The sequence below is a fragment of the Vulpes lagopus genome, chromosome 8 (assembly GCF_018345385.1).
Source record: "Vulpes lagopus strain Blue_001 chromosome 8, ASM1834538v1, whole genome shotgun sequence".
Taxonomy (NCBI): domain Eukaryota; kingdom Metazoa; phylum Chordata; class Mammalia; order Carnivora; family Canidae; genus Vulpes; species Vulpes lagopus.
Genome location: NC_054831.1, coordinates 128362446 through 128387881, shown reverse-complemented (window position 1 = coordinate 128387881; position 25436 = coordinate 128362446). Strand labels below are relative to the sequence as shown.

Sequence of the window (25436 nt, the reverse complement as noted above, 5' to 3'; positions counted from 1 at the left end):
AAGGGACTCACGAGGCTGGAACCAATGCCCAAGGCTTGACATCCACTCACAGTCCTAATCTGGGCACAAACATGCGCTCCTGCTCTGTGTCCAGCTAGCTCTCTTCTATCACCCTCAGGCTCCATCTACTCCAAGCAGCTTTCCTTGAAACCCACCCATCACCGAGGGCTGTGGGCTCTTCAGACACACACAGTATCTTACTTACCACTCTGACCCCAGTGCCTCAGCACAGGCTCCAGCACGCAGGAGGGGCCTGAGCAGCCTTCACTGAGGATACAAAGGTGACCAGAGCAGAGAAGATCTCTGCCCTCAGCTTAGCAGCCAGTGAAAGTCACATAATTAATCCAATGGAGAGTACAGGGGACTCCCATGGCTGCGGTGACCAAGGCACAGAGTAGGGGGAGCGAGGCCCAAGCAGAGGTCTGAAAGACCAGCAGAGCTGCTGTGGAGAGGTGTTCCCAGTAAAGGGAGAGTACAAGACCCAACACTACAGGGCACAGGACCTTTGGGAAACCCTAGTGGATTAGTATGGCTGGAGTGGAAGGGCCTCAGGAGTTGGGGGAGGCGGACAGAGGAGGGATGGGCCAGACAGATCAAGAAGTTTTGCTAAACCCAGAATGTTCTCTGGGCTTGATCCTGATAACAGTATGGAGTCAGAGGGCAGTGGAGGGTCATGATGAAAAGCGCATTTTGGAAAGATGACTCTGGCTGCCGAGAGGGAGATGGGGCAGGTGGAGGACGACAGGCAGGGAGGTCCAGAGGCTGTTAGAAAGATCCAGTAACCCAGGGAAGGGTAGGAACAATAAACGTCCACCGAACGGCCCTAAGTGATTAATACGCCCTTGGCCGACAGGATGGAGGGGTTGGGAGGCACTCCTTAGAGGTGACACCCTGGGGCATCTGGAACCATGACTCTACCGGCCTCCAACAGCCCGAGCTGCTCCCAATGCTCCTGGGGCCTGCCTCTGTGCTAGACTCCCAGAGCCAGCTCTTCCACAAGCCCTGTCATAGCCTGCGTCATGCTTTAGCTGCCCAGACCCAAGAAGAGGTCAAGCACCACGGGCGAGGGCATTAAAGCCCACTCACCACGCCACCCCCTCCTGGCTAGAAGACAGCACCACCTCCCAGAGCCTGATCAAGCAGCACTCGCCCACCACCTGCCATACAAGAAAATGCAGGGTGCTCTGAGAGGGGACACAGCCATCCTTAAGGGACAGCCGGACTGCAACAGGTGAGCTGCTCCAGGTCGCGGGTTTCTCCTGCACTCACTACTTGGCACAGAAGCCAAGGCAAGTGCACCAATGTATTCTTCTCCATCACAGCAGCTGGCAAGGCCCATGGAGCGCTCGTCACAGCACCCCACAATGCCCCAGCACACCCTTTAATCCTCCCAGCTGCCCTCTGAGAATGAGGTGAATTCACAACTCCCTGCATGGTACACATGGGGAAACAGAGGCACAGACAGCCCAAGCGGCTTCCTCAAGGTCACCTCGGTCTTCAGGGTGCACCAGACCCAGCTCACTTGCTGGGTTTGCTGCCCCTCTGCACTGCCCCGTGCTGGGGTTGCCAGCACCGACCGCGATCCCTGCGCTGACCCCGTGGGGCTGAGGCCTCCTGAGTTGCGTTTCAGCTTCACGTGGCACCTCTGCCCCGTGTCCTCACCCCTCCTCAGACTACACAGCTTAGAAGGTATGGACAGAGAGTCCTCTCTCCGAGTCTGGGGCCGGGTGGGGTGACTGGCTCATCTACTAGTTATTTAGCATCATCCATGAGGCCAGGCACCGCGTAGACTCGGGATACGGATGAGCAGCATTACAATGCCACAGGCGCTCCGGAGCCAGAGGGCCCTTTGCTAGCAGTGCAGGTCAGCCGGGCCCCGCTGAGGGACGTGGCCTGGAGATGGGGCTCCCCGCAAGCAGAGCTCACAAATGGGAAGGTCAGTGAAACAAGGCGTGAAAACGCTGGGGAAGGAACACTGAGAGACCTTCCAGGGCCGACACCCCCCTACTCCCTACTTGCATTCGGCATGGTCAGAATGAGGGGAAATCCACTTGTAGGAAGAATAATCATTTCCAGCCTGGGGCAAATCTCCTAAAGGGTTTTGTTCTGAACCCAGACTGTTATTTTAGCTTCCAGTCAGTAGTAATTAAGTGTGCCTACACATTCCAGAAAGAGGAGAGAGGCAGATTAACGATAATTAAATCTCTTCTGTATTTGGCCCCGGATCTCTCCTCGAGCGGCCTGCTGTCAGATACTTCTTCCAAAGCCTCCATCTGACACAACTCCTACCAGCACCATCTGTAACATCAATTCTGGTCCTGGCGTGAAGGTTTCAATTACACACAAGGTAACAGGCCCCCAAGGACCTGAGAGTCTGGAGTTTCACAAGCGCCGTCCCCCCTGCCCGGTACACCACACATCCAGAATCTGGTCGGTGATCATTTGCAAAGGGGAGGGCACAGGGACAGCCCCTTCGAGAGGCCTCTCAAAGGCAGGTTCTGTGCCTGTTGTGACTGACAGGGTCTTTAATGAACCTTAATTGTGAGCGCAACGGGCCCAGGAAGGCAGCAACAGATGTGGCAATGCGGCAACCGCAAACCTCCTGACTAATGAATAAAGAGTGTCCCGCCTGATGAGGGCCAGTGACCCCAAAAAAGGAGGGTGGAATCATTCTTCAGCCCTGCACCATTTCTAGAGCGCTGATTCCTTAATGCAAGCAAACGGGAAGCCTCTGGGGGGCTGGAAGGCACCTGCCTCCAACCTCCCAAGAGAAAAGGACCAAGGAGGGGCGCTACTTGGTGGCGGCACACAGACCTGGGGTCACATGATCAGCACCCGGGCTGCCTCCACCAGCAGTTCGTCTCTAACAAGGGGAGGCTCAAATAGGCCTCCTGTTCAACATGGGAAGGGGAAAGCTCCACTTTGTGAGGGCTGAACAACTTCTTACTGGCGCTAATTACCGTGGTGATATCTGCATTCAGAGTCTGCTGTCGGGTGAGGACCTGCAGCACGAGGAGGAAACTGCTCCTGGAGAAGCTGTGCACACAGGCAGCATGGTGGGAGGAAACTAGGCCTCTGAGTCCAATGGACCTGGGCTGATCCTGACCCTGCTACTCGGTAATTAGCTGTGAGGCTCTGGCCACCTAATTAGGCCTCTCTTGGTCTCCTCACCTGTAAGATGTGGTGTGTATTTTAAATAAACATGGGAAGGGTCAAGAGAAGCATCTGACAGTTACCAACTAACCAACAAGTGAGCAGCAGAGCTTTCATTCATCCGCACGATGGCTGCACCAGACTTGGGTGAGAACCCCTTTCTCTACGCCAGGTACTGTTCCAGAAGCTTTCCAAACACCACATCTCGTTTCCAAGGGCAGCGTCATCAGCAGCCCCCACCCCCCATGGCTCAGAAGTCACCCAGCTCAGACATGGTGAGGATGAGAACACAGTCTGGTTGGGCCTTCAAGCTTTCAGGCGCTCAACCGTATCAGGGACCCAGTGTCAGACTCATAGGTGCCCTAAAACTTCCCAACCAAGAACTTTACAGGAGCTCCACCTCCACAAGCATGCTGAAATAGGTTCTGTGGCTGGACGCATAAAGGGTACATGGGGGGGGGGAGATCATTCAGTAACCGATCTGTGTCCAAGGACATGTGTAAAATAAACGGGTACTGTTGCAAGCCCACCCCTATCATCCACACTGTGGCTGGGGGCCCCTCACAGGCATGTCTGCCAGGAACACGTGGTAGCAGGCGAGGTGCTCAAGCAGCCTCCCCACCATGACAGACAGACTAGGGAGAGGATGAAGGGGAAGAGCCCTGGAAGGGGAAGGCCCACTGTGGGCTGACCCTGGAGGAGCCACGGACGCGGGGGCTGGTTCTCGGACTGGGGAGGGGGTGCCTGGGGGGCACAATGGCAGTGAGGAATGGGACAGATGAGAGATGGGGATTCAGGCTGGGGCAAGAGAGCAGCAGCCCTGATGGGACGGAAGGAGGCAGAGGCAGAGAGAGCAGGAAACTGGACCACAGAGAAGGGCCCTGGATGACAGCTAGGGGCCTGTGTGGCACCTCTGCATGGCTGAAGTGACCTAGGGCCCTGAGGATCCGCCAGCTGGTCCTTGGACAGATCACACTCCCTACCTGTCCCACCACCCAGCCACTTTGTGTAGCTTTCCCACTGGGCCTTCCCAAGAAAGGACTGAGCATTATGAATTCAGGGAACTGAAGGAGGGAGCAGAGTGCCCGCCCAAGCCACCAGCGGGACGAGTGGAGAAGACTCCCACAGGCCGGGATACCCCCCTCTGCTGGACAGTCCATCACCCCACACTGCAGAATGACAGCTGCCCTTCCTGGCAACGACACCGGCCTGCCAATCTGACTCTGAGCTGCTCTGCTGGCCCTGGGGTCGATGATAATGGTGTCTCCCCGCTTTCCATCCCGTCAGGAGTTCACAGAAGGCAGGGGAATGGTTTTCAAGACCACTCAGATGCCTCAGTGGAGGGCCTTCTCACCTCCTCCTTCCCCCCTGTCAGGTTAAACATACCAAGTCCCTGCAAGGGCACACTGGTTATGACACCCCCACTCCATGAAAATCAGGACTGGGACCATCCACCTGTGCACACACAGAAGGCAGCCTGGGGCGTCGGGGTATGGCCCCCAGGCTGGTGGAACCCAGGGGTTAGCAAGGTCCTGGAAAAGGACCTTCCAGGTCCTGGAAAGCCAGCACTTATTAGCCACTTGTCATGTACAGCAGCACATGACACACATCCCCAAACCCTCCCAAGTGCTCCAGGAATGGGGTTTTCCGACCCAGATCTTGTATGCTGGAGCAATCTGGGAGGTGAAGCAACCTGCCTGCACTCTCAAAGCTGGAAGATGACAGAACGGGATTCAAGTCCCAGTCAGCCTAACTCCACCCACAGACGTGAGCTGCAGAGGCAATGGAGCCAGCCCAACCCCGGGGGCATCTGCCAGAGGCCCCCCACCTGCTCGGCTCTCTCCACATTTTCACCGTACAAGGCGGGTTATCCGGTCACAGACCTTACAGAAATCAATGTCTCTTATGCCAGCAAAAGGGGATCCTGAAAGTAGTGATGACAACACAACAGTATCCATGGTGATGATCTTTTAGTTCCAGGCAACGGGACTCAGGTTCTGAGACTGTGACCATCTGGCCCTCACTTCAGGGAGGAGACCCTGAGAGACCCACCTATCACAGAGAAGACAGGAGCACACCCAACGCTAAGACCCAGGGTCCCTGACTTCTGATAAGATTTGCTTACTGTACACAGTGGTTTTTCCCCACCTTCCTCTTTCCTCCCTACTGAAGGAGCCAGAAGTTCTCTGAAGCAGTTCTCTATATGAAGAAACCACAAGGAAAGCTGTGTTCTTTGTATGCCATTTTACCAGATGGTTACCAAAATTGTAAGCTTGGCTAACATCACACTTACGGCCATTGCCAAAAAGGTCTGGAACCCAGGTCATCTGATATGCACGTTATGAACCTTTCTAGGAAACCAATGTTTTCCAAAGCAGAGTCCATGAAAGTGAGCTAGAGAAATGCTGGGTTCAAGGAAATGTTGTTGCTGTTAACTGCAGGACTTCTCAGAACCTCTAGTAATGTGGATGGTGAAGCTCCTACGGGGCAGAGTAGGCCATGTTGTTTACCCCATTGCTCATGGTCTTTGTTCCTCAGGAAGCTCATCAAGGTGAGCTGACCAACTTCATGACAGGCACTGTGCAGGTCGCATCCCAGAGGAAATTCAATCCATCCACGAGGCAGAAAAAGCCAGGTCATCCGTGAGGGTGACTTTTCCAGCCGTCCTCTCCTGTTTCATTTTGCACTCCTCTGAGAAGGACGCAGAGGATGTGTACGAGACCCGGGCACTGCTCCCTCTGACTCACCTGTGTACCTGGCTCTCTGTTCCAACAGAGCATTCTCACTTTCCTTATCAACAGCGACAGCACACAGCAGCTGGGAGCCCTGGGTCCAAAGCTTGGCTCCACCACGGCCACTCGGTGACCTTGGCCAAGACGCCCAGGCCCCGCTGCTGCTTCTGTCCAGCGGGAACAACACTGACGACCTCAGAAGGCGCTTTCTCAACATTCTTTATCATAAGCAGCAAATACTTTCCAGAGTTTGCTCTTGGGCCTTTCATTTTGTTTCAGCTTTTAAGTTAAAATCACACGTTTGGGTCAAAGCCATCCTTTCGGCATTCTTCCTGCGCCTCATGAACAAGCGTCCCCCAACCCAGCACCGAACACCGTCGAGGCCTTGCCTCTGCTCCTTGCCTGTCCACTCAGGTCGGCCCGGGACGGGGAGGAGCACGTGACGGGCAAGAGCCACTTCACTTGTTGGCCTTCGACGTTTTTAGTTGTTTCAGCCATCTGACTGAATAATCCATTGTTTCTTCAAGTGAAACGTAAATAAATGTCACTTATAAGACATCCTAAGTGCTTACGTGACGGGCCCGTTGCCATGCGGGCCGACTCCACTGGCTTCCGCCCCGGGTTCTGAGCTCCGTGGGGCCTTCACACATGGCCCGCCTGCTGCTCGGGGCACCCGGCTTCCCTGCAGCTTCCACTGTCCTGCTGTCCTGCCGCCACCAGAGGGATCTTGTCCTTCCACCCCAGGTCCTTCCTGTATCCCAAGTGGCTTGTGCTGGGTTGTGTGCTGATCCTGGTATGTCTGATTAAAAGGGAGCCACGTGAGGCACCTGGGTGGCTCAGTGGGTGAGCATCTGCCTTGGGCTCAGGTCGTGATCCCGGGGTCCTGGGATGGAGTCTTGCATCGGGCTCCCTGCAGGGAGCCTGCTTCTCCTTGTGTCTGTGTCTCTGCCTCTCTCCTCTCTCATGAATAAAGAAAATCAATCAAACAAATAAATGTAGCTACCTAATGGACCCATTCCTTTAGTTCTTACAGTGCCAAGAACTTGCTTTTTCTAAAATTTTTAGATTTACTTAATTAACTGAAAGAAGAAATAGTGGCCCACTCTTGCGTTTGGACAGAATGGTGTTTTAAAGGACACAATATGAGTGTGTGAGCATGCGGATGCAGGAATATGAGTGCGTGTACTGGGAGACAGTTGCTGACGGCATCACCTCGGCACCGCTATTCCCATCACATTCACTGCTCCAAACAGCCAGGCCCAAGCAGCAGCAATCAGGTAGCGGTTTCTACCCGCCCCAAGCTCTGATGGAGCTTCAAACCAGGAGAGCAGGAAGAGAAGTTTACGAAGGCTTCGCTCCTCAGGCACTTACAAGCTCCACGGCCACTAGCACACCCTCGTCACACATTTCTTTTACAGTTCCACCTGAAAAGATAGTTTTAGCAACAAGACGTACGAGAAATAACATATTGTCACGTTTTCATTTTCTAAGACCATAATCCAGTGGACAAGCACTGGAATTAACAGCTGGGCTTGACTTTCCCCTGGATGACACATCGGGTATGGGACATCCTCACTGTCCTCACCTTACAGACGGGCTGAGAAGATGAAACCAGGTGACAGATCATGTGTACAATAAGGTGGCCCATACATATCAGTGCTTCTGACATCTGATGGGTCTCCATTAAAGCTATTTTCCCACGCCATTTCACTGCAAACAACTTTAGGAAGAATGAAAAGAGGAGAGAGTCAACTTCTCAATCTGGGCCCAAACACAGAATCTCTATAACTTTAAAATTACCTCTGAAAAATAACCAAAGTGAACCGGGTGGTTGACATTAGCAGTGACAGGAGACTGCTTTCTCATAACCTGGTTCTGGAGAATTTCGAGCCCTTGGCCATTATGAGTCATCCTCCATCACTGTTCTAGAACTGCTCAGAACCAGTGAACACCTCACTAGTCTCCTGGAAATGGTCCCGGCCCCGCAAGGAACACATGCATCAAAGGAAAGCAAATGACCCCCGAGTTCTCCTTCATTCACTTGGCTTCCAGTTTTCATTGTCTGGGCTGCTCCTGCAGGAGGTAATCCATCTCATTCTTATTGGATCAAAGGAGGGCCCATTCTTCTGTTGTGTATAACTGGGCTCATCGGAATATCAGAGACCTTTGGGGGGTGCGTGGGATATCTCTCAGGGAGCAGGTCAGGGGAGGGCACCCCAGGGAGCCCCACTTCCCTTTCCAAGTCCACAATGCCATTCTGTCCTAGTTTACAAGTGCTGCCTAGCTGCCACCTTGGCACAATCAGAGGCCGCGTCGTTAGGTGGCAGGGTCCTCGCTCAGCAACAGGCTGGGGTCATGGAAGGCCGCCTCCCTCTGGAGAGGCCGCCCCAGGCAGGGGAAGGGGCCAGTGCAGCACCTCGCTCCAGGGGTGGCTCTCTCCCTTCCCTCGCTTTTACTCTCCACAGCTGCAGTCCATTCTAAGAGCAAGAACGCTTGCATGAAAAGGCTCACCACAACTTTCCAAGGAATGGAGTTCATTAAAATACTGCTGGAGGCCCTTGGCTGGAATGCTTTTCCCCTTGTAAAATGGGAACTGCAGCTCAGTGTCGCCTGTAGGGAAGCTCAGGATAAGCTCAGAAACATCAGTCCAACAGAAACCGTACAGGGGCTTTTGCATGATTACTAATTATTCGATCTGCTCCCAAGCTCCTGCTCCAGAAACAATATCCGGCCTAGGAGAGAAAACTTCCCGGCAGACCCTAGGCAGACCCTAGGCCAAAAGGGAGAATGGAAGCCAAGGTCCCCCACCCCTGACACAAACTCACAGGGAACTTCCCTCGGTACCAGCGAATGCAGGCTGGCACAGGGCTCTGAAACCAGCATGCCCCAGCCCCAGCCCCAGCCCCATACCCCCAGTTCAGCTGATGGGTGCCCAGCAGGGGGAAGATGATGCCCAGCTGGGAGGCCTACTCCCCAAGCCCCAGGCGGGAAAGGCCAACTTCTCCAAATCTCAACTTTGACTTAAAGCTTCAGGGCAGAAAGCATTTATTTTATATTAAAATGTCTGACATCATGTGGGCATGTTATGAACTGGAATGTAATTATTTAAAGAGAAGAAACATAAAACCCTCCATTCCAGGCAGCCACTTTGGGCTGTGCCCCCCAAACTCCAGAGACATGCATTTAGGTAACTGTCAGGATTGCTCTCAGGGGAAGAACCTGAGGAACACAGGGAGGGGCCAGGTGAAAGGTGGCCAGCAGACAGGCAGGAGAGAGGGCACCGGCTGGTTGGGCACACCCTTAAGGAGCCTGGGCCACCTTTACTCAACAGCAAAGACCAACAAAAGTGCCGGCTGGGTATCTGCTTGGAAGGCACAGAGTGCCAAGCTGGCCACGGCCAAGTCCTCCTTCTTCCCAAAGTCTTCCCTACATTCTCCACGAAATGCCAGCCCTGTGGAGCCAGGCCTTTCATCCCGGAGCCCCGGCACCTGGAAGAGTATTTGACAAACTGTGTAGTGAAATTCTTATACAGAGAATAACTCAGTTCTGCAGCTTCTGACAGCCCTCCTCGGAGCCAATTACCGGTGAAGACCAATCGGCTGAGAACCCAGCCAAGGTCATTCTCAACAGGGGTCAAGTTTTAGGATCCTGGCATTTTCTGCTGTGGAAGGACGGCCAGGGAATAAAGGCTGCATTTCTTCCCAGGGCTGTGCACAGTGCCCGACTCAGAGGGGCTGCTCAGGAAATGTGGGTCTGAATCCATTAACTTTTCACCGCTTAAACTCAGACCACTTTAGAAAGGAGAAGACATTTTAAAGGTCATCTTTGCAACAAAGGAGGAAGAAATGCTGGTGTGAGACCACTTTTAAATGGGGAAGATCAAAAAACAAATAAATAAATAAATGGGGAAGATAAACAAAGAAAACACAAGCCTCCTCATTGCAGGGCACAGATAAACTGGGTCATCTTGGACTGCAGGAGGGACCCTGGTCCCCAGGCCCAGCACGTCTTCACCACCTGGGGACAGAGCTGAGTTCGGTGCTTGGTTCCACACAAGCTACCACTGGAAGGATAATTTACAGAACTGGTTGGTTCCACCATTAAAGACTGAAAGCTGAGTAACGATGCTTAACAGAAATCAGACAGATAATATTAATGAACCATTAAATACAACGTTCGCCTTTATTTCAGCAATCACAAATGTGAGGGTGTGGTCCACTGGCTGCCTCACGGAGCTCATCTTTTCAGAGACTTAGGCAGTAGGTCTCCACTGGCTCATTTTCCGGGGCCCCGTGCACCCAGGCCTCTGACTTGTCAGGCGAGAAGGATTGCACATACCCTGCAGCCCTCATGCTGCTTGAGAGGTGGACGATTTCTAGCAAGTCGCTCAAAGTACAGGTCCGTTTGAGGCTGGCAGGGCAAAACCCTGCTACCCAGCTGGCCCTTTCGATTTCTGGAAGGCAATGCCAGCTGCTACGAAGAGGGTATGCCACCACGAAATCCCAGCAGGCTCCCAGCTCCCCCGTCCAAGCACCAGGGCACCTCCTCCACCTCTAACCCACAGGCCTGGCCAGCATGGCTCAGGGCTCTTCCCAGCTGCAGTCCCCATCCCCCCACCAAACCCCGGGCCTGGAGTAAGGTCTGGGGACACCCCCCAAACTGGACCTTTGGGTGGCTACAGCACAGAGAGAAGGAGTTAAACATGAAACGACTAATGTTTGCATGCAAAAACTCTCCTGCCTGGTTAAAACGATTTAGGGCTATTTTTGGTCTGCTCTTAAAAAGGGCAAAGGACGGATGGCCTGCTGGGTGCCAATTTGCAGAAACAAACTCCTTCCTCAGCTTGGGGCTTAAAATACACGCCAGCCAAGTTTCAGCTATTACTGCCAGTGCACCGAGTAAAGCCCTAGAAGGTCAAAGTGTAAGAAGCCAAGGGAACATCTAAACATCATAGGATTCTTGGCCCACACGGACGAGTGGGTATTTTTGAAAGGGCTTAACAATGGATTTCGGCCGGCTTCGCTCTAGTACAATGGGATTCATATGTAATAAAATGATGTTCTGGCCATCTGCAAGAGAAGGTCATTTCCCACCAATCCCAGCATGCACCATAATCCCAAGGCAGCAAGAGCCCTATGCTGGAAAGAAAAAAGAAAAAGGAAAGCTCATCTGGCATGATAAATTGGGCTGCCTTGGCCTGGCTGCCAAGCATACGCCACATTTCTCTTTAATACTACTCTGTAACCGGACCACTGGTGGACCGGATAAATTCCCCTACGGTTCTCTGGCTCCAACATCTAAGCGTGGCCATTCCCTTCATGGAGAATGCTGGCAAATCCAAACATTCTTGTCAGTCTTAAAATTGGAGACTTTTCTCAAAAACAACTACCTCCCCTTCATTATTTTAGGCAGGTGAGCATGGGAGGAATGACTGCAATTTGCACCGGAGCATTCGCTGCTCTGAAAACCTCTGACTGAGCCCAGATTATGTGAAACAAAGGCCTGGACACACTGCTTCTAGATGTGTGAGTTTTCTCAAATCACAGCCCTGGGAAGAAATAAAACTGCAAGTGAACTTCAGAGACACAGGAGTACACGTAGCACCAACTCTTAACGACGGAATTCTGCAGACCCAGTTAAAAACAAAACAGACCCCCGCCCCGTCATTCCCAGGACAAACAGAAGAAAAACAGCAGCAATGAAAGGAAAACATTCAAAGAAGTCATTTCTAGGACTGGTCATAGGATCTTGTACAAAACCAGCCCAAATGCCCCTCAGACACTACGGTGCATAGCAAGGACCTTGAGGCAAGGCCATTAATCAAAAACTGGCTTTTGAAGCATGTCAGTATAGTTTTAACGAGGTGTGCTTTACCAGATCCTAATTCGGTGAAAAGCCATGCTCCATTTCCATTCTGACATTCGTCATACTTCAAATTAAAAAATTAAGGAGAACACCGATTCCCCAGCCCATTCTGGATGATGGGAATCTATTGTGGCCTCCTGTTCAGCCTGAGGAGGTAGAGGTAGAGGGGGCCAAGGCTGGCCTCCACACAACCTGCGAGGGGCAGCTGAGGGGCCAACCCCCCCACCCCCCATGGAGCAGTGGACAAAAGAGAACTGCTAATCCCACAAACTACTAATCCCACGAGGCCTGGCCCTAAGGAGGGCACCTCTTTCAGGTCTCTAGCGTTGCTGTTGTTTTCAATTACAGTAACTCTAAATTATTCTCCATAAAACAGTTGTTTTATGTTTTAGATCACTAATGAAATATTTAACAGTTTTCCCCTTAACAGATCAGAGGGACACATCAGGAAGACACACCGTATTTAGTCTCTTGCTCTGGGTGTGAGGGGCTCACCCACAGGGGCCTAGCAAGTTACCCCACAGAAGGAACTGGGGCTCCTTGTGCTCCTTGGCTTCTTCCTCATAAAATCCAAATCATCTAAAAGAGGTGAGGTGGAGGGGGGGGGGCACCTAGGTGTTCAGTGGTCGAGTATCTGCTTTCGGCTCAGGGTGTGATCCTGGGGGGTTCTGGGATTGAGTTCCATATTAGGCTCCCCACAGGGAGCCTGCCTCTCTGTGTCTCTTATGAATAAAAGGAAGGAAGGGAGGGAGGGAGGGAGGAAAGAGGGTGAGGTGGTCCTAGGTACACTCAAGGGAGACTGAAAATCAGTTGAGGTACTAACACAAACCACAGCGTCCAGCTCCGTTCTGGGCACACAGCAGGTGTTCAATAACTGCTAGGGGTGTCGAGCCCGCAACCCCATGTCGCCTCCATCCCCTCGCCTGCCACGTTCTGCAGAAGACAAAGTTGTAAGGGGAAGAGCAGTGTGGTCCTGACCATAACTGACAGGATGCCACACAGCACGTCCCCTATCAGGGACAGGAACAGGGTGGCACTTTGGAGCCCAAGGAGCGTCCTGCAAACTGGCATGTCAGGGCTGAGCGCTCACACCCAGTGTGCGGCTGAGGGTGAGGTTCTCCCAAGGTTCTCCTTCACTCAGCATCAGTGCTGTGATTTTTCATGCTGAGCCCAAGGACAAGTGCCAGACCCGGCAAAGGAAGCAGTTCACCAGGTGCCCATAAAAGCAGCTCCATACAACTCTCTGAAATAAAGAGTGACGAGGGGGATCGCAGAGAAAATACAGTTGCCATAAGAACAAAATAGCCTGGGGATCCCTGGGTGGCGCAGCGGTTTGGCGCCTGCCTTTGGCCCAGGGTGCGATCCTGGAGACCCGGGATCGAATCCCACGTCGGGCTCCCGGTGCATGGAGCCTGCTTCTCCCTCTGCCTGTCTCTGCCTCTCTCTCTCTCTCTCTGTGTGACTATCATAAATAAATAAAAATTGGTAAAAAAAAAAAAAAAAAAAAAAAAAGCCTGTCGAACACCAAGAAGGGTCTGAGAAAAATTCGCTTATCATTTCTTCTCTGGTTGATTTCTAAAATACAGTGATAGCTAAATCGGCACACTAAGTTTACACTCAGCCAAGCATGCTTTCACGCTGAGTTTAAAGACAAAGAAGCCTCTGCCACTGACCCAATTAGGGATCTGATCATACCTTCAGCCTTTGCCCACCTCTGCCCCATACGATCAAACAAAAAATCTCCGACTGAGAGAAACATGAAGCAATACAGCATTGTAGGGCCGGGTCAGATCAGGCCCAGCAAGCAAACCACGCACCAAGTGTGGCACGCGCCAGGTTCAGTGAGTGGGGAACAGTGGCAATGACCACCGCCTCAAGTTCAAGCCACCCCCATGACCCTCAAGGACCCCTCACAACTGTCCAACTGCGCACTTCACCATTTCTCAGTTAGGACTGCTTTTGCTAAACACCCCACCCAACCCACCTCACCTCCCAACTCGCACTCTACACAAAATCAGATGTAACCAATTCAATGTTTGGGCCAACGCTGAAAAACCAAGAGGTCTCATGTCAAACTCCAAATGTACAGCTTTTCCAGAAAAGTCTGAAAATAAGTAACAGAGGACCATTGCTGTCCCCAGAGGGCAACAACAAGCAGCTGGAGCAGAGGGGCCACTGTCCTTGTAGATGGGGCCTGCCACCACATCCCTCACGCCTCCCTGGCTCTGGGTTCTGACCTGATTCTGCATTTAGAGGCTTGTGTGCCTCCCATTTCAACCCTCTCTTTCTTTCACACTCATTTCACACGTCTGTGTCAGCCAGGACCCACCATGTCTTTAAATCCACCTTCCTCCCTTCCATCACAAGGCCTCTGTTGCTGCCTCTCTCATCAGGACCACTGACCTCAAGAAACCTCCTCACTTTGCAGAAGCTCACACCCCCTCACCCAGCTGACTGTGTCACACAGCTGCCTCCTGACTGGGACTGTGGGGGCCTATAAATACACACACGGCGGGACGCCTGGGTGGCTCAGTGTTTGAGCGTCTGCCTTCAGCTCAATGCCCTGGCATCAAGTCCCACATCAGGTTCCTCGCAGGGAGCCTGCTTCTCCCTCTAAGTCTCTGTCTCTCATTCTCACGAATAAATAAAATCTTAAAAAATAAAAAATAAAATAGCCAGAATTGGCTTCTTTAAAAAACCAAACCAAACCAAACCATACACATGGTTGTGACTATGGCCTGCGGACTCCTGGGAAGTCCCCTCTATGAATGACATGAGTCTCCCACAGGAATGTTTCCCCCACTACCATTGCTCTGAATTCATACAGTAGAATTAAATATCGCTACAGCATACAGACAAGTTTACAAACCATTACTGTAAAAGACACCTCATCGATGAGCCATGGTTGGCAGCTGGTCATCACATCCAAGACAACAGGGGTGCTGTGTATATAACAGAGGACCTGGTGACAAAGCCAGAACGCACTGGCCAAATAAGAGAGTCACTCAGTTGGCCTCTTGGGCCCGATTTTAGTTTATTTTACTTCTTTGCAATATTTCCCATAGCTTTATAGGTTTTATTTAAATATTTTGGAGTATTTTAAATAATATTATGGTGCCAATTAATCTAGGGCATCATTTTGAGACAAATTATTCTGAATTAACATAAAAGAAAAAAGAAAGATACTTCAAAAACAGGTGTGATGAGCTCTTTGAAAGCTGACTTTTTTGTTTTGTGCTGTTCAAAGTGGAAGTGAAGCCTCTGCAGTATTATATAGGGTCGATTTTGTACTGCCTTGGCTGGAGAAACCTCTGCAACAGCGAACAAGCGAAGGAAGCCTGGCAGCAGGCACTGCTGAATGCCTGCTGGGTGTGTGGCCTCTTCCTCCCCGTGCTGAAATGCAAGCTTCTAGAAACTGAAAATATGCAGTTGGGGCAAGGGGACAGATGGTGATCAACTTCCAAGCTCCTGTCTTGGGGTTTATGGAGCTTGCGGGCTCTGAGACACAACCACGTGGAGGAATCTCAGAGCTTGGTAGTGGAATGTAGGTTTCTTCTGGGTTCTGAACGCCTCATGGAAAAAGGTACACAGAGGCAACCAATTACAAGCCACCGGCCAAAAGAAACCATACGAACAAAGCCCGTACCAGGTCGATCAGGTCGCTGAGGTTCTTCTCGATTTGCTGTGGAGGCAGGCGCCTCATCAAGTCCAAGGCACAGTCCAGCTGCTGGTCACTCTGCAAAAAGAAACAGAAACATTTACATCACTTTGGTAACAGAAGCACTGAAACCCCCTTTTAAAAAGCATTCTTGCAGCTTCAGCTCGCCCAGGGTATTCTAACACCAAGCAGGCCCAGAACAGGCCCTCTGACACATCTCCTGGAGGGGGGGGGGGACAGGCTCTGTGATGGCACGATCTGAGGTGGAGATGTCCGAAGATACTCAAGGTAGGAAGCAGGCCAGGATTCCACCCACACCTCAAAGACCCCTCGGCTTTCCTTTTCCAATTCAACAGACTACAGGAGAGGCAGATGTGTTACCTCCTGATCAGCCTTGCAAGGGAGCATGCCCGAGTAGCAAGAGAACCTTTCTCCTTTGCTAGAGCCTGGCCATGCGAGTCAGGTAATGTCACCAGGCCAGGTCCCTTGAGGAGTTCCAAGCCAGGGACAAAGCCAGGCAAAGAATCAATGGCAAGATGCGCACCAACATTAAAGTGCTTCAGTCATTTAACAAGAGCCTGGGACGTGACCCCAGGTGCTAGGTGTTGGTAAAGGCCACCCAAGACCTGGAGCATGGCTCCAGCTGCAGAGCACACAAAGGCAGCAAATTGGGGTCTCTGCGGCTGCAGGGGCCCATGAGGATAAGGATCATACCGTGTGCTCCTCAGGACTCGCCTAAATTGACATTCAGGCTGCAATATTTATTCAGAGCCACCACCCACCAGTCATCATAAATATGTGATCAATAATGGAGGCAGGAAGGAGGAGGAAAAACTAAGCGGGGGTAAAGTGAGAGTAAATTTAGTGCCCGGTGGGCTGTGGCACAGAAGGCTAGACCTCAGGAGGTGTGACAAGAAAGGTGAGCAAGGCGGCCCAGGCTAGAGCAGGGAAGACCACTGCACGTACCTCTGAGAAGTACAGCTAAGGCAATCGGAGTAGCCAACGCAACCCGCTGGAGACATCAACTGATGTGCCCAGGCCAATCTCAGAATTTTAAAAGCCTAATCAACACGCTATTGAGAATCTTTATAAAATATATACAGTAATCCTCGAAATGCCATAATTGGCTGTAATGAAATAGAACCTTCAAACATAACCATCTACACCCCAGGTATATGAACCATAAATAGGCTATGGGACAAGGACTCATTTTATATTTCACCAAAGAACACACACATCAAGTTAACTGGAGGCTAGTTCATTCCCAGATAATCAGTAGGACATATACAGTAGGCTGTTTTTAAAAAGAAAAAAAATAAAGCACCAACTTGCCTCCTCCTGCTGAAGATGGTTAGTGACTATTTATTCTGGGATACACAACAAACTGGCTACTACCCTACAAAGACACACACACACACACACACACACACACACACACATACTCTCTCTCGCTCACTCTCCCCAGAAACGGTGCAGCGTTGGTTCTGTCCAGTGAAAACCTTCTATCATACCATGCCTTCTTTGCCAGGCAATGCCATGGTGACATGGGTCTGGTCTGCTGGCATGGGAACACATTTTAACACCATTCAAGGGTCAAGAAGGCAGATAAACTGAGTTGCCACTAGAGAGATCTATATTCAACTTCCAGTTCTGCCACTCGTTAGCTATAACCTTGGGCATATTTCTTAACCTCTCTAAGCCTCTATTTATCCATAAAATGGGGACAGTATCTACTTCATAGGCTTGTTGCAATGGTTCAGTGAATACCTGTGAAATTTTTAATATACGGTAGTATGTGTTTGGGAGTATTTTCTGTGTGTGTGTGTGTATAAATATATGTTTTAAAAACATTTTAAAATATAAATATTTTACAGCATTCACCCCACTCAACCTAACCCTGAAGTCTTTCCTGTTGCTGTAAACTGGAGCTCTGTGCTCAAACTCCATAAACAGCTGTGTGTCCCCACCCCTACCCCCACAACCGTGCCAGAATAGGAAAACCCTAAATGATTCGAGTCAAACTAGTTAAAAAGATGTAAACCAATGAGCCAGAGACCTAAACATACACCTTACTAAAGAAGACTTACAGATGGCAAATAAAAATATGAAAAGATGCTCCACATCATTTGTTACCAGGGAAATGCAAATTAAGGCAACAATGAGATCCCATTACGCACCTATTAGAATGGCCCAAATCCAGAACTCTGATTGCTGACAAGGATGTGGAGAAACAGAACTCTGACTCACTGTTGGTGGGAATGAAAATGGTATACAACCACCTTCGAAGACAGTGTGGCAGTTTCTTACAAAACTAAACATACTCTTGCCATATAATCCAGCAACTGTACTCCTTGGTATTTACCCAAAGGAGCTGAAAACTTATTTCCATATAAAAACCGGCACACAAATGTTTATACCAGCTTTATTCACAACTGCCGAAACTTGGAAGCAACCAAAATGTCCTTCAGTAGGTGGGTGGATAAACAACCTGTGGTCCGTCCAGACGCTGAGTATTGTTCAGCGCTAAAAAGAAATAAGCTATCAAGCATGAGAAGACACGGAGGAACCTTAAACGCATATTACTAAGTGAAAGACGTTAATCTGAAAAGGCTGCATGCTGTATGATTCCAACTATGTGACGTTCTCAAAAAGGCAAAACCACGGAGATGGTAAAAAGTTCAGGGGAGGAAGGGATTAACAGGCAGAGCACAGCGCGGAGGATTTTTAGGCCAGTGAAGCTACTCTGCAGGCTACTAGAGTGGTGGATATACATCATTATACATTTGTCCAAACCCACAGTCTGTACAACACCAAGAGTGAATCCTAAAGGAGACCGAGGACTGAGTGATTATGACGTGTCCATGTAGGTTCAGCAACTGTACTCGGTGGGAAAGGCCACTCATATGTGGGGGCAAGGAATATATGGGCACCCCCTGTACCTTCTGCTCAACTCTCCTATGAACCAAAGACTACTCTAAAAAATTACAGCTACTGAAAAAAAGGTACATACCAGAGTTTCTCAACTGGGGTTGACTCTGTCCTCCCCACAAAACCCCACGAGACATTTGGCAACGTATGGAGACAATTTTTTTGATTGTCATTGATCATTGGGGGAGGAGGAGCTACTGGCATCTAATTGGGTAGAGATCAGCAATGCTTCTTAACATTCTACAATATAGAGAACACACCCCAACAACCTGGCCCCAAATGCCAGAGTCAAGTTTGAAAACCCTGATTTAAAACACTAATTTGGGGGGCACCTGGGTGACTCAGTCGGTTACACATCCAACTACTGATTTCAGGTAATGATCTTAAGGTCCTGAGATCAAATCCCACGTCTGGTTCCGTGCTCAGCAGGGAGTCTGCTTCAGAATCTCTCTCTCCTTCCCCCTCAACCCTTCCCCCCTGTTCACCCACACTCTCACTCTTTCTAAAATAAATTTTTTTAAAATCTAAAAAATAAAATACCCATTTTGGGGTCACCTGGCTGGCTCTGTTAGTGGAGCATTCAACTCTTAATCTTGGGGTTATGGATTTGAGCCCCATGTTGGGTGTAGAGGTTACTTAAAAAAAAAATTCTTAAAAAAAATAAGTAAATAAAACAATCATTTTGGAGGGACTGCAGAATCCCAGACTCTGATGAAAGCCAAAGCTCCAGAAAACTGCACATGTACAGAAACATTTTATATGCAATTCTAATCCACAGACCACTCATAACCCCTAAAAACTTCTGGTCTTTAGAAATATTCTCAACTGGGTATTAATCATCTTCCTGAGAACCAAAACCAGATTCAGACAGAAGCAAAGCTAGCTACACTGAAACCTTTGTCCAGAACATACAGGGAGTCAGAGGAGATAAACTAGAAACTGAGCAGCGTATTATCTAGGAAGAAAAGTTGTAACCTGGCTGGGAAAGATCAATATGAGATACCGTGTCCACGTTCCATGGAGCCTGCTCACATGCCCCAAGCCAGCATGCTGCCTGTCACAGCCTTGCCCCCAAGGGTGCCAGCAGCATAAAGGTTCCCTTCCCGATAGTCCTCTGTCCAACCGTATCTATTTGAGCACTGAAAACATACCACGGCTAAACATTCTAACTCCTATTTTGTATTAATCCCAATGAATCCTAATTGGAAATATTGCATAATAAATTTCTAGGGCTAAGGATGTCTATCAGTAAATTCGGAAATGACTAAAGATTTCCCAGAACAAGAGGACGCTTAATGACAGCTTGTGAAAGTTAATATTAGAGTGAACCGGAGCCCTTCACCTGGGAGTCATCCCAAACCCCAAGGGATCCAGATAGGACACAGTTCTGGAGAGTGGAGAAAACACAGATGGCCCGCAGCCCCAGGCAACAACAGGAGTGACCCCAGAAAGACAGTGATGGCAGGGGTGGGATGCCAGCCCTGGTCCCTGCCCCCAACCGGCTTTCTATTTATTGTGTGGACAGTCATCTGGTGACTAAGGACTCTCTCCGGGATGGGCCCTTCAGGCAGTGTGCTTCACCAGGAGTACCTCCCACTGGGGGTGGTGTCCAGGCTGCAAGGTAAAATAGTCAAAGAATGACCCCTTCCACGTCACTCTCCAGAGTTCACTGCCCACTCCATTAGTCATTCAATCATTACCTGAGTGTTTCCTAGGTGACAAGCACCGTTTCTGATGCTGAATGGTTTCTGATACTGAATGGCGAGTAAAACAAAGTCTTCAGGAACTTATGCGGTGGTTAAAATCTACAGATTTTAGGCCTTGTTAGGATGTCAAAGACTAAGGAGGGGCAGTTATCCCACTTTAGGCTGGTGAGGCTCGACGGGATCGGGTTAAGTGTTGTGTGTGTGTGAACACATAAACCAAGTTAGAAAGGGCTTCACTTACTGCTAGTTTTCCCCATAACTTAAAGAAAAGGTGCAAAACTGCTTCAATCACCGACAACAAGTAAAACAACTGTTAACACAGATGAGAACAATTTTTCAGAATAGTGAGTTGAATAAAACACTACAGCTTAAAAAATCTCCTACCAAATTCAGACAGCTGCCAGTGTTGCCCATCATTTACATGCAGTAAAACTCAGCCCCATTAAATGAAGTAAAAGGGCACAGACCAATTTGGAAATCATCATCAGGTTTATTCAGCCCCTAGGCAGAAATGAAAGGACAGGACATGCTCCAACCTGTGATGAACTCAAAGTCTAATACAGTGAACACACCAACCCACAAGAATGAACGAAGTTACAGTAAAGGTGACACTAAGTGGCACAGGAAACCTCAAAAGGCTTCTCAGGGGAAGGGTACCTGAGCTGGTTATCACCGGCTGCATGCACCCAGCAGTGCAACAGGAGACACGGGGTGGGGGTGGGGGGCACCTCTGCAGGTGCAGTGGGATGAAGGATGGGTGTGCAAGAGCACAGCACGTGCATGGTGCGCTCACACAGGAGGAAGGTGTGACATGAGGAGGTAACTGGGGCCTGTCCCAAGGGGCCTACAGTCGGGCTGGTTTCCCCTCAAACGGCTCAGAGGGCAGCAGTTTCCTAAGTGGGCTCCAGACCTGTCTCCCAGCAGTTAGTTGTGCAGTTGTCTCCTCTGTAGGTAAGGCTTCTGTGCCATGTTCTCTGGCCTTGAAAACTTTAAAATCTACGTCTTCAGAGGGATTGGTATCCCTAAAGATTCTTCCATAGACAAATGACAGGAACAGCCTTGGGTCTCAGAAGGTAAGAAGATTATCCTGTCCAAAAATGGCCATAAGGCCATCTCTCACCCGGCATGCTCCTCCTCCAAGGAGTGACTGACATCCTCCCAGTGAGAGGCAAAGTCTATGCACCCCCGCAGTCTATGCATCCCGAGAGCCCGAGCCAGAACCACGACCCTACTGAATTTCTGAGCCACAGAAAGCACCAGCCAAAAAGACTACTGATGTTTTAAGTCACCTGGTTCAGGAGTGATCCTGTCAGTTGGCACTTGTAACTGACGTCTCTGGTGACTGTGGGAGGACCAGGGGCAGGAGAGTCAGCAGAAGGAGCCTCTGCAGCCACGAGGGCAGTGGCTGCCTGGCTGGAGAGGAGGGGAGGGCCAGGGCCTTTAAGAGGCAGGACAGACAGGAGGAGAGTACTTACTGGAAAGGGCAGGAAGCCCAAGAAGTTGGAGATGACTCCGTTTCCTAGCAGGGACCACCTGCTAGAAGACAGTGCCGAAGCCTCGTTAGCGTGCGTATGGTTTGTTTGTGCCCTTTGCAAGCACACTGTTCATCATCTCAAGGACAAGCAGTAACTCCAACTTCGGGGATTTCTGAGCAGAAGTCCTGCCTGGCCAGCTCTAGTGGCTGGCTGGGGCAGATCTGCACTTCACAGCATCTGTCCACACATAAACAACCGCCCGAAGCTTCAAGGTCTGGACAGTCTGTTGTCAAGTTCACCGAGACCTTCCCTCGTTTACATTCCCGAGAGCCTTAGCAAATTCGAACTTCACTGACAGCACGAAGGTAAACTTCCCAGGAGCCCAGGGTGATCTCCCACACACTGATGCAGTCTAACTTAACCACGGCTTGTCTTGTATCCTCTGTGACCCAAGCAGCAATTCTGTACAAGCTGAATCTGTGACCTGCCGCCAGGCCCACAGGAACACGGGGTGTGTGGGGGGCCCTGGGGGGAAGGAGGTACCAGTCAGCCCAGCCCACAACTCATCTGTAGGTCCCTGCAGAAAGCTGCACATCTGGATTAATACAAAGAAAACTGTTTCTTCCATTGACTGACTGCCCTCTGGTTGAATCTTCTGGGCAGGACACGGTAGTGACAGCACCCCCAACACAAACACAAGCATCATCCCCTCACCCCCCGGCTCTTCCTTCCCACAGGAAAGCCCAACACCCTCTACTGCACCAAGAGGGTCAATGCCACAGTGCAAGCCAACCGGGCAGATCGAATCTCCTTCAACCGTCTGGGGTCTACTGCACTTCAGCACAGTGTCCATCACTGTCCTTTAATAAAAACTGAGGAGAAAACCACACAACCTAAAGGAAGCATTTTCAGTGAACGGATTCAGTGGCGGGGCCAATGTGACCTTGACCACGCTGGAAACACCGTCCCTTCTTCACAAGCAAATCTCTGCTCCAAAAAAATTCTATTAGGGGACACCTGGTGGCTCAGGGGTTGAGCGTCTCCCTTCGGCTCAGGTCATGATCCCGGGTCTGGGGATCAGTTCTGGAGATGGAGTCCCGCATCGGGCTCCCCCCACAGGGAGCCTGCTTCTCCCTCTGCCTGTGTCTCTGCCTCTCTCTGTCTCTCATGAATAAGTAAATAAAATCTAAATTAATTCTATTAAGATCACAGGACAGAACTTTCGAGTTCACGCAAGGCCTGCCCTCTCATCTCACAGATGAATGATTGAGGTTCAGAGAACGTGTGGCAAGGTCACAAAGTCAGGGCAAAGTCAGTACATGAGTCTGTTATCTTCACGTTGACAGGTTTTTCCACCATGTTCCAGCTGTCTTTCCGCTTCATTCAGTCACTGAATCACTGAAACCTATGAGTGACGGGCACACACTCGGGACACAGGGCTGCACGAGCCAGACACGGTCCCTGCCCTCAAGGAGCTTGTGACCCAAGGAGGGCGACAGCCAGGGAAAAAGCAGCAGGAGGACACTACCCGGCTCTACCCTCAGAACCACCGGCCTGCGCTCCCCGCACTGTCACTGAAGGGGGGGCCTCGCAGGGGAACTGATGTACCAACCCCGTCTTAATCCTGAAAGACAGGGAGGCCTTCTGGGGAGTTTTACAGGGTCCGTGTGTTTACAAAGAAGACAAAGCAGTGCACACAGGCCGTTTCTCCCTGGCAGAGGGACACCATGGGGAGGAACCGCTCCTGGAACACGGCCCTGGTCTACTCTCTACCGTTTTCTGCTCTGCTCTTTGCTACACTTCCTCATCTAATATGTTGCTTCTAATCTCCTATGAACGTGGAAACTGGAAACCTAGTTTTGTTTGAAACAAAAAACAACCAAAAAACAAAATCAACTTTGATGGAAGAAAGAAATCGCAGGTTCTTAATGGGGGTATAGAATCCCTCCCCACGGCTGTGAGCACCTAGACAGTTTGTAGAGGGCTGTGTGGTGTGGATCTGTGTGTAAAGGCAGGGGCATGTATACACATGCGTGAGAAAGTAGGGGTCTGTGTAGGTCTGGGTGTGTATGTATGTATGAGAGAGAAAGCAGGTGTGTGGGATGTGAAGATAAAGGTGTATACGGATGCGAGAGTGTTGTCCAAGTGTGTGCATGCACACATGAGGGAGGGAGGAGAATTGTGTGTGCGAAGGTAGAGGTGTATATGTATGCATGAAGAGTGTGAAGGGCTGTGTGTGTGAAGGCAGGTGCCTGTGGTGTGTGTGTGGTGTGTACTCATGCATGAGAGAAAAGAGTGTGGTGTGTGTGTGTGTGTGTGAGAGAGAGAGAGAGAGAAGATACAGGCATATCCATGCGTGAGAAAGTAGAGGGGTGTGTGTGAAGGTAGGGTAACGTATGTGTGAAAGGGTGTGTATGAGGGCAGGGGTGTGTGTGTGTAGGTATGTGAAGGTCGAGGTGTACATGCATGAGGCAGGTGTGTATGTGCAAATGTGCACACAATTTTCCAAGGTTAAGGGTACACAGCTTTTGTCAAAGCAGTCTAATAAGACTCTGAAAGCACAGATGGGCTCTAATAACAATAAAAATTCCTATTCTCCTACTTCACCTGCAGGGTGGAGCTACATCAGTCACCACTTAATCCTGGGAGCCTTGGCTTTTGCAACCCTGAAGCACAGGCCTAAGGACGCTCTCCACGCTGCGGGCTGCCGCGAACGAGGTGGCGAGTGTGGCAGCCAGAAGCTCCCCACGGCCCATCCTCCGTGAGCGGCAGGGGTCTTCCCAGAGCGTAAAGCACGTGGCTTGTCCGCTAGGACTTTTACACGACAGTTTGTGGGTGCTCAAGGGCCCTTTCCTCCCTGATTTTTTTGCTCACTTGACGCAGGTTTTCCATTTAGGCTGCCAGGAGTCTCCAGCAAGGCAGGCGGAGTGTTATTTCCGTTTCCAAGTCATGAAGCACCAACAAAGGAGGACAGATTCCCGCAACTCCCACCCCACACGTGCCCCCCACCCTGTCCCACCCTGTCTAGGAGGCAGCACAGGGGATCCGTGGCTCCCCTAAAGCCAAAAGACAGGAAGAGTGGATCAAATTCCATATGCACCCCCAAAAGATTTTTTTTTTTTTGCACTCTTCTCTCCTTGTTTGGCTTTCTTTCTGAAGCCCTCTGGCCAGGAGAGCATCAGGGAGTATCTCTACCAGTTCTGTATTTATTGCTGTTCCCAAGCCCATCTGAGGCCGTCGAAAGCAGACAAACGGGACAGCCCTCAGAGAGTCCCCAAACGACCTCGACTCCCCACCCAGCAGTGAGAATTTCCAAGTGCTTCTCTCCCTGGTATATTTATTCCGGAGCAAAACTTAGCAACCTCTATATAGGCTCTGTGTCAAATACTCAACAGCCATCAGCTGATGTTTCCCTTACACATCCCTTCGGGGAGTGAAAGATCCAAAAGGAATCACGCTCAGCAGGTGGAGCTGTATCTTTGCCGTAGCGTGGGTTAAAGAAAGGTTTGGGACAGCCAGTTCAGTGTTTACAGCCCCAAAACCTCTAACTGCAGAACAGAGGATGGCTTCTCTGCGGGGATGCATCAAAGCTGACTTGGTAAACTTGGTGGGATGGCAAAAAATTCTCAATAAGGAGTCAGCCACCGAGTCCCGAAGGAGGCACAGCTGTGGGCACTCGCTCTGGAGGGCACCACGTGCGTCCCGGCCCCACCAGGGGAGGGAGCACAGGTGCAGCTGCCGGTCTACCTCCCTCCCCTGCAGGGCAGAAGCCTTTTACCTCCTGCGGCTGCGACCCCTACCCACCCCTGCCAGGGCTCCAGAAAGCTTCCTGACCCCTGTTCCAGGCACTGAAACTCGGCTCGTGATGCACACTCAACTCAAAGGCAACTGCTGCTCGCCCTTTAGGACTACCACGCAC

At 50.6% G+C, this 25436-nt stretch overlaps 1 protein-coding gene across 2 annotated transcripts in view; it reads right to left on the bottom strand.

Annotated features, from left to right (window-relative positions):
• CAPZB (capping actin protein of muscle Z-line subunit beta) overlaps positions 1-25436 on the bottom strand; it is a 130118-nt gene that overhangs the window by 53886 nt on the left and 50796 nt on the right. For both annotated transcript variants that reach the window (XM_041765144.1, XM_041765145.1), the window contains exon 2: positions 15397-15486. In XM_041765144.1, coding sequence (XP_041621078.1) covers positions 15397-15486 — 90 coding nt within the window. The remainder of the gene's footprint in view (positions 1-15396; positions 15487-25436) is intronic.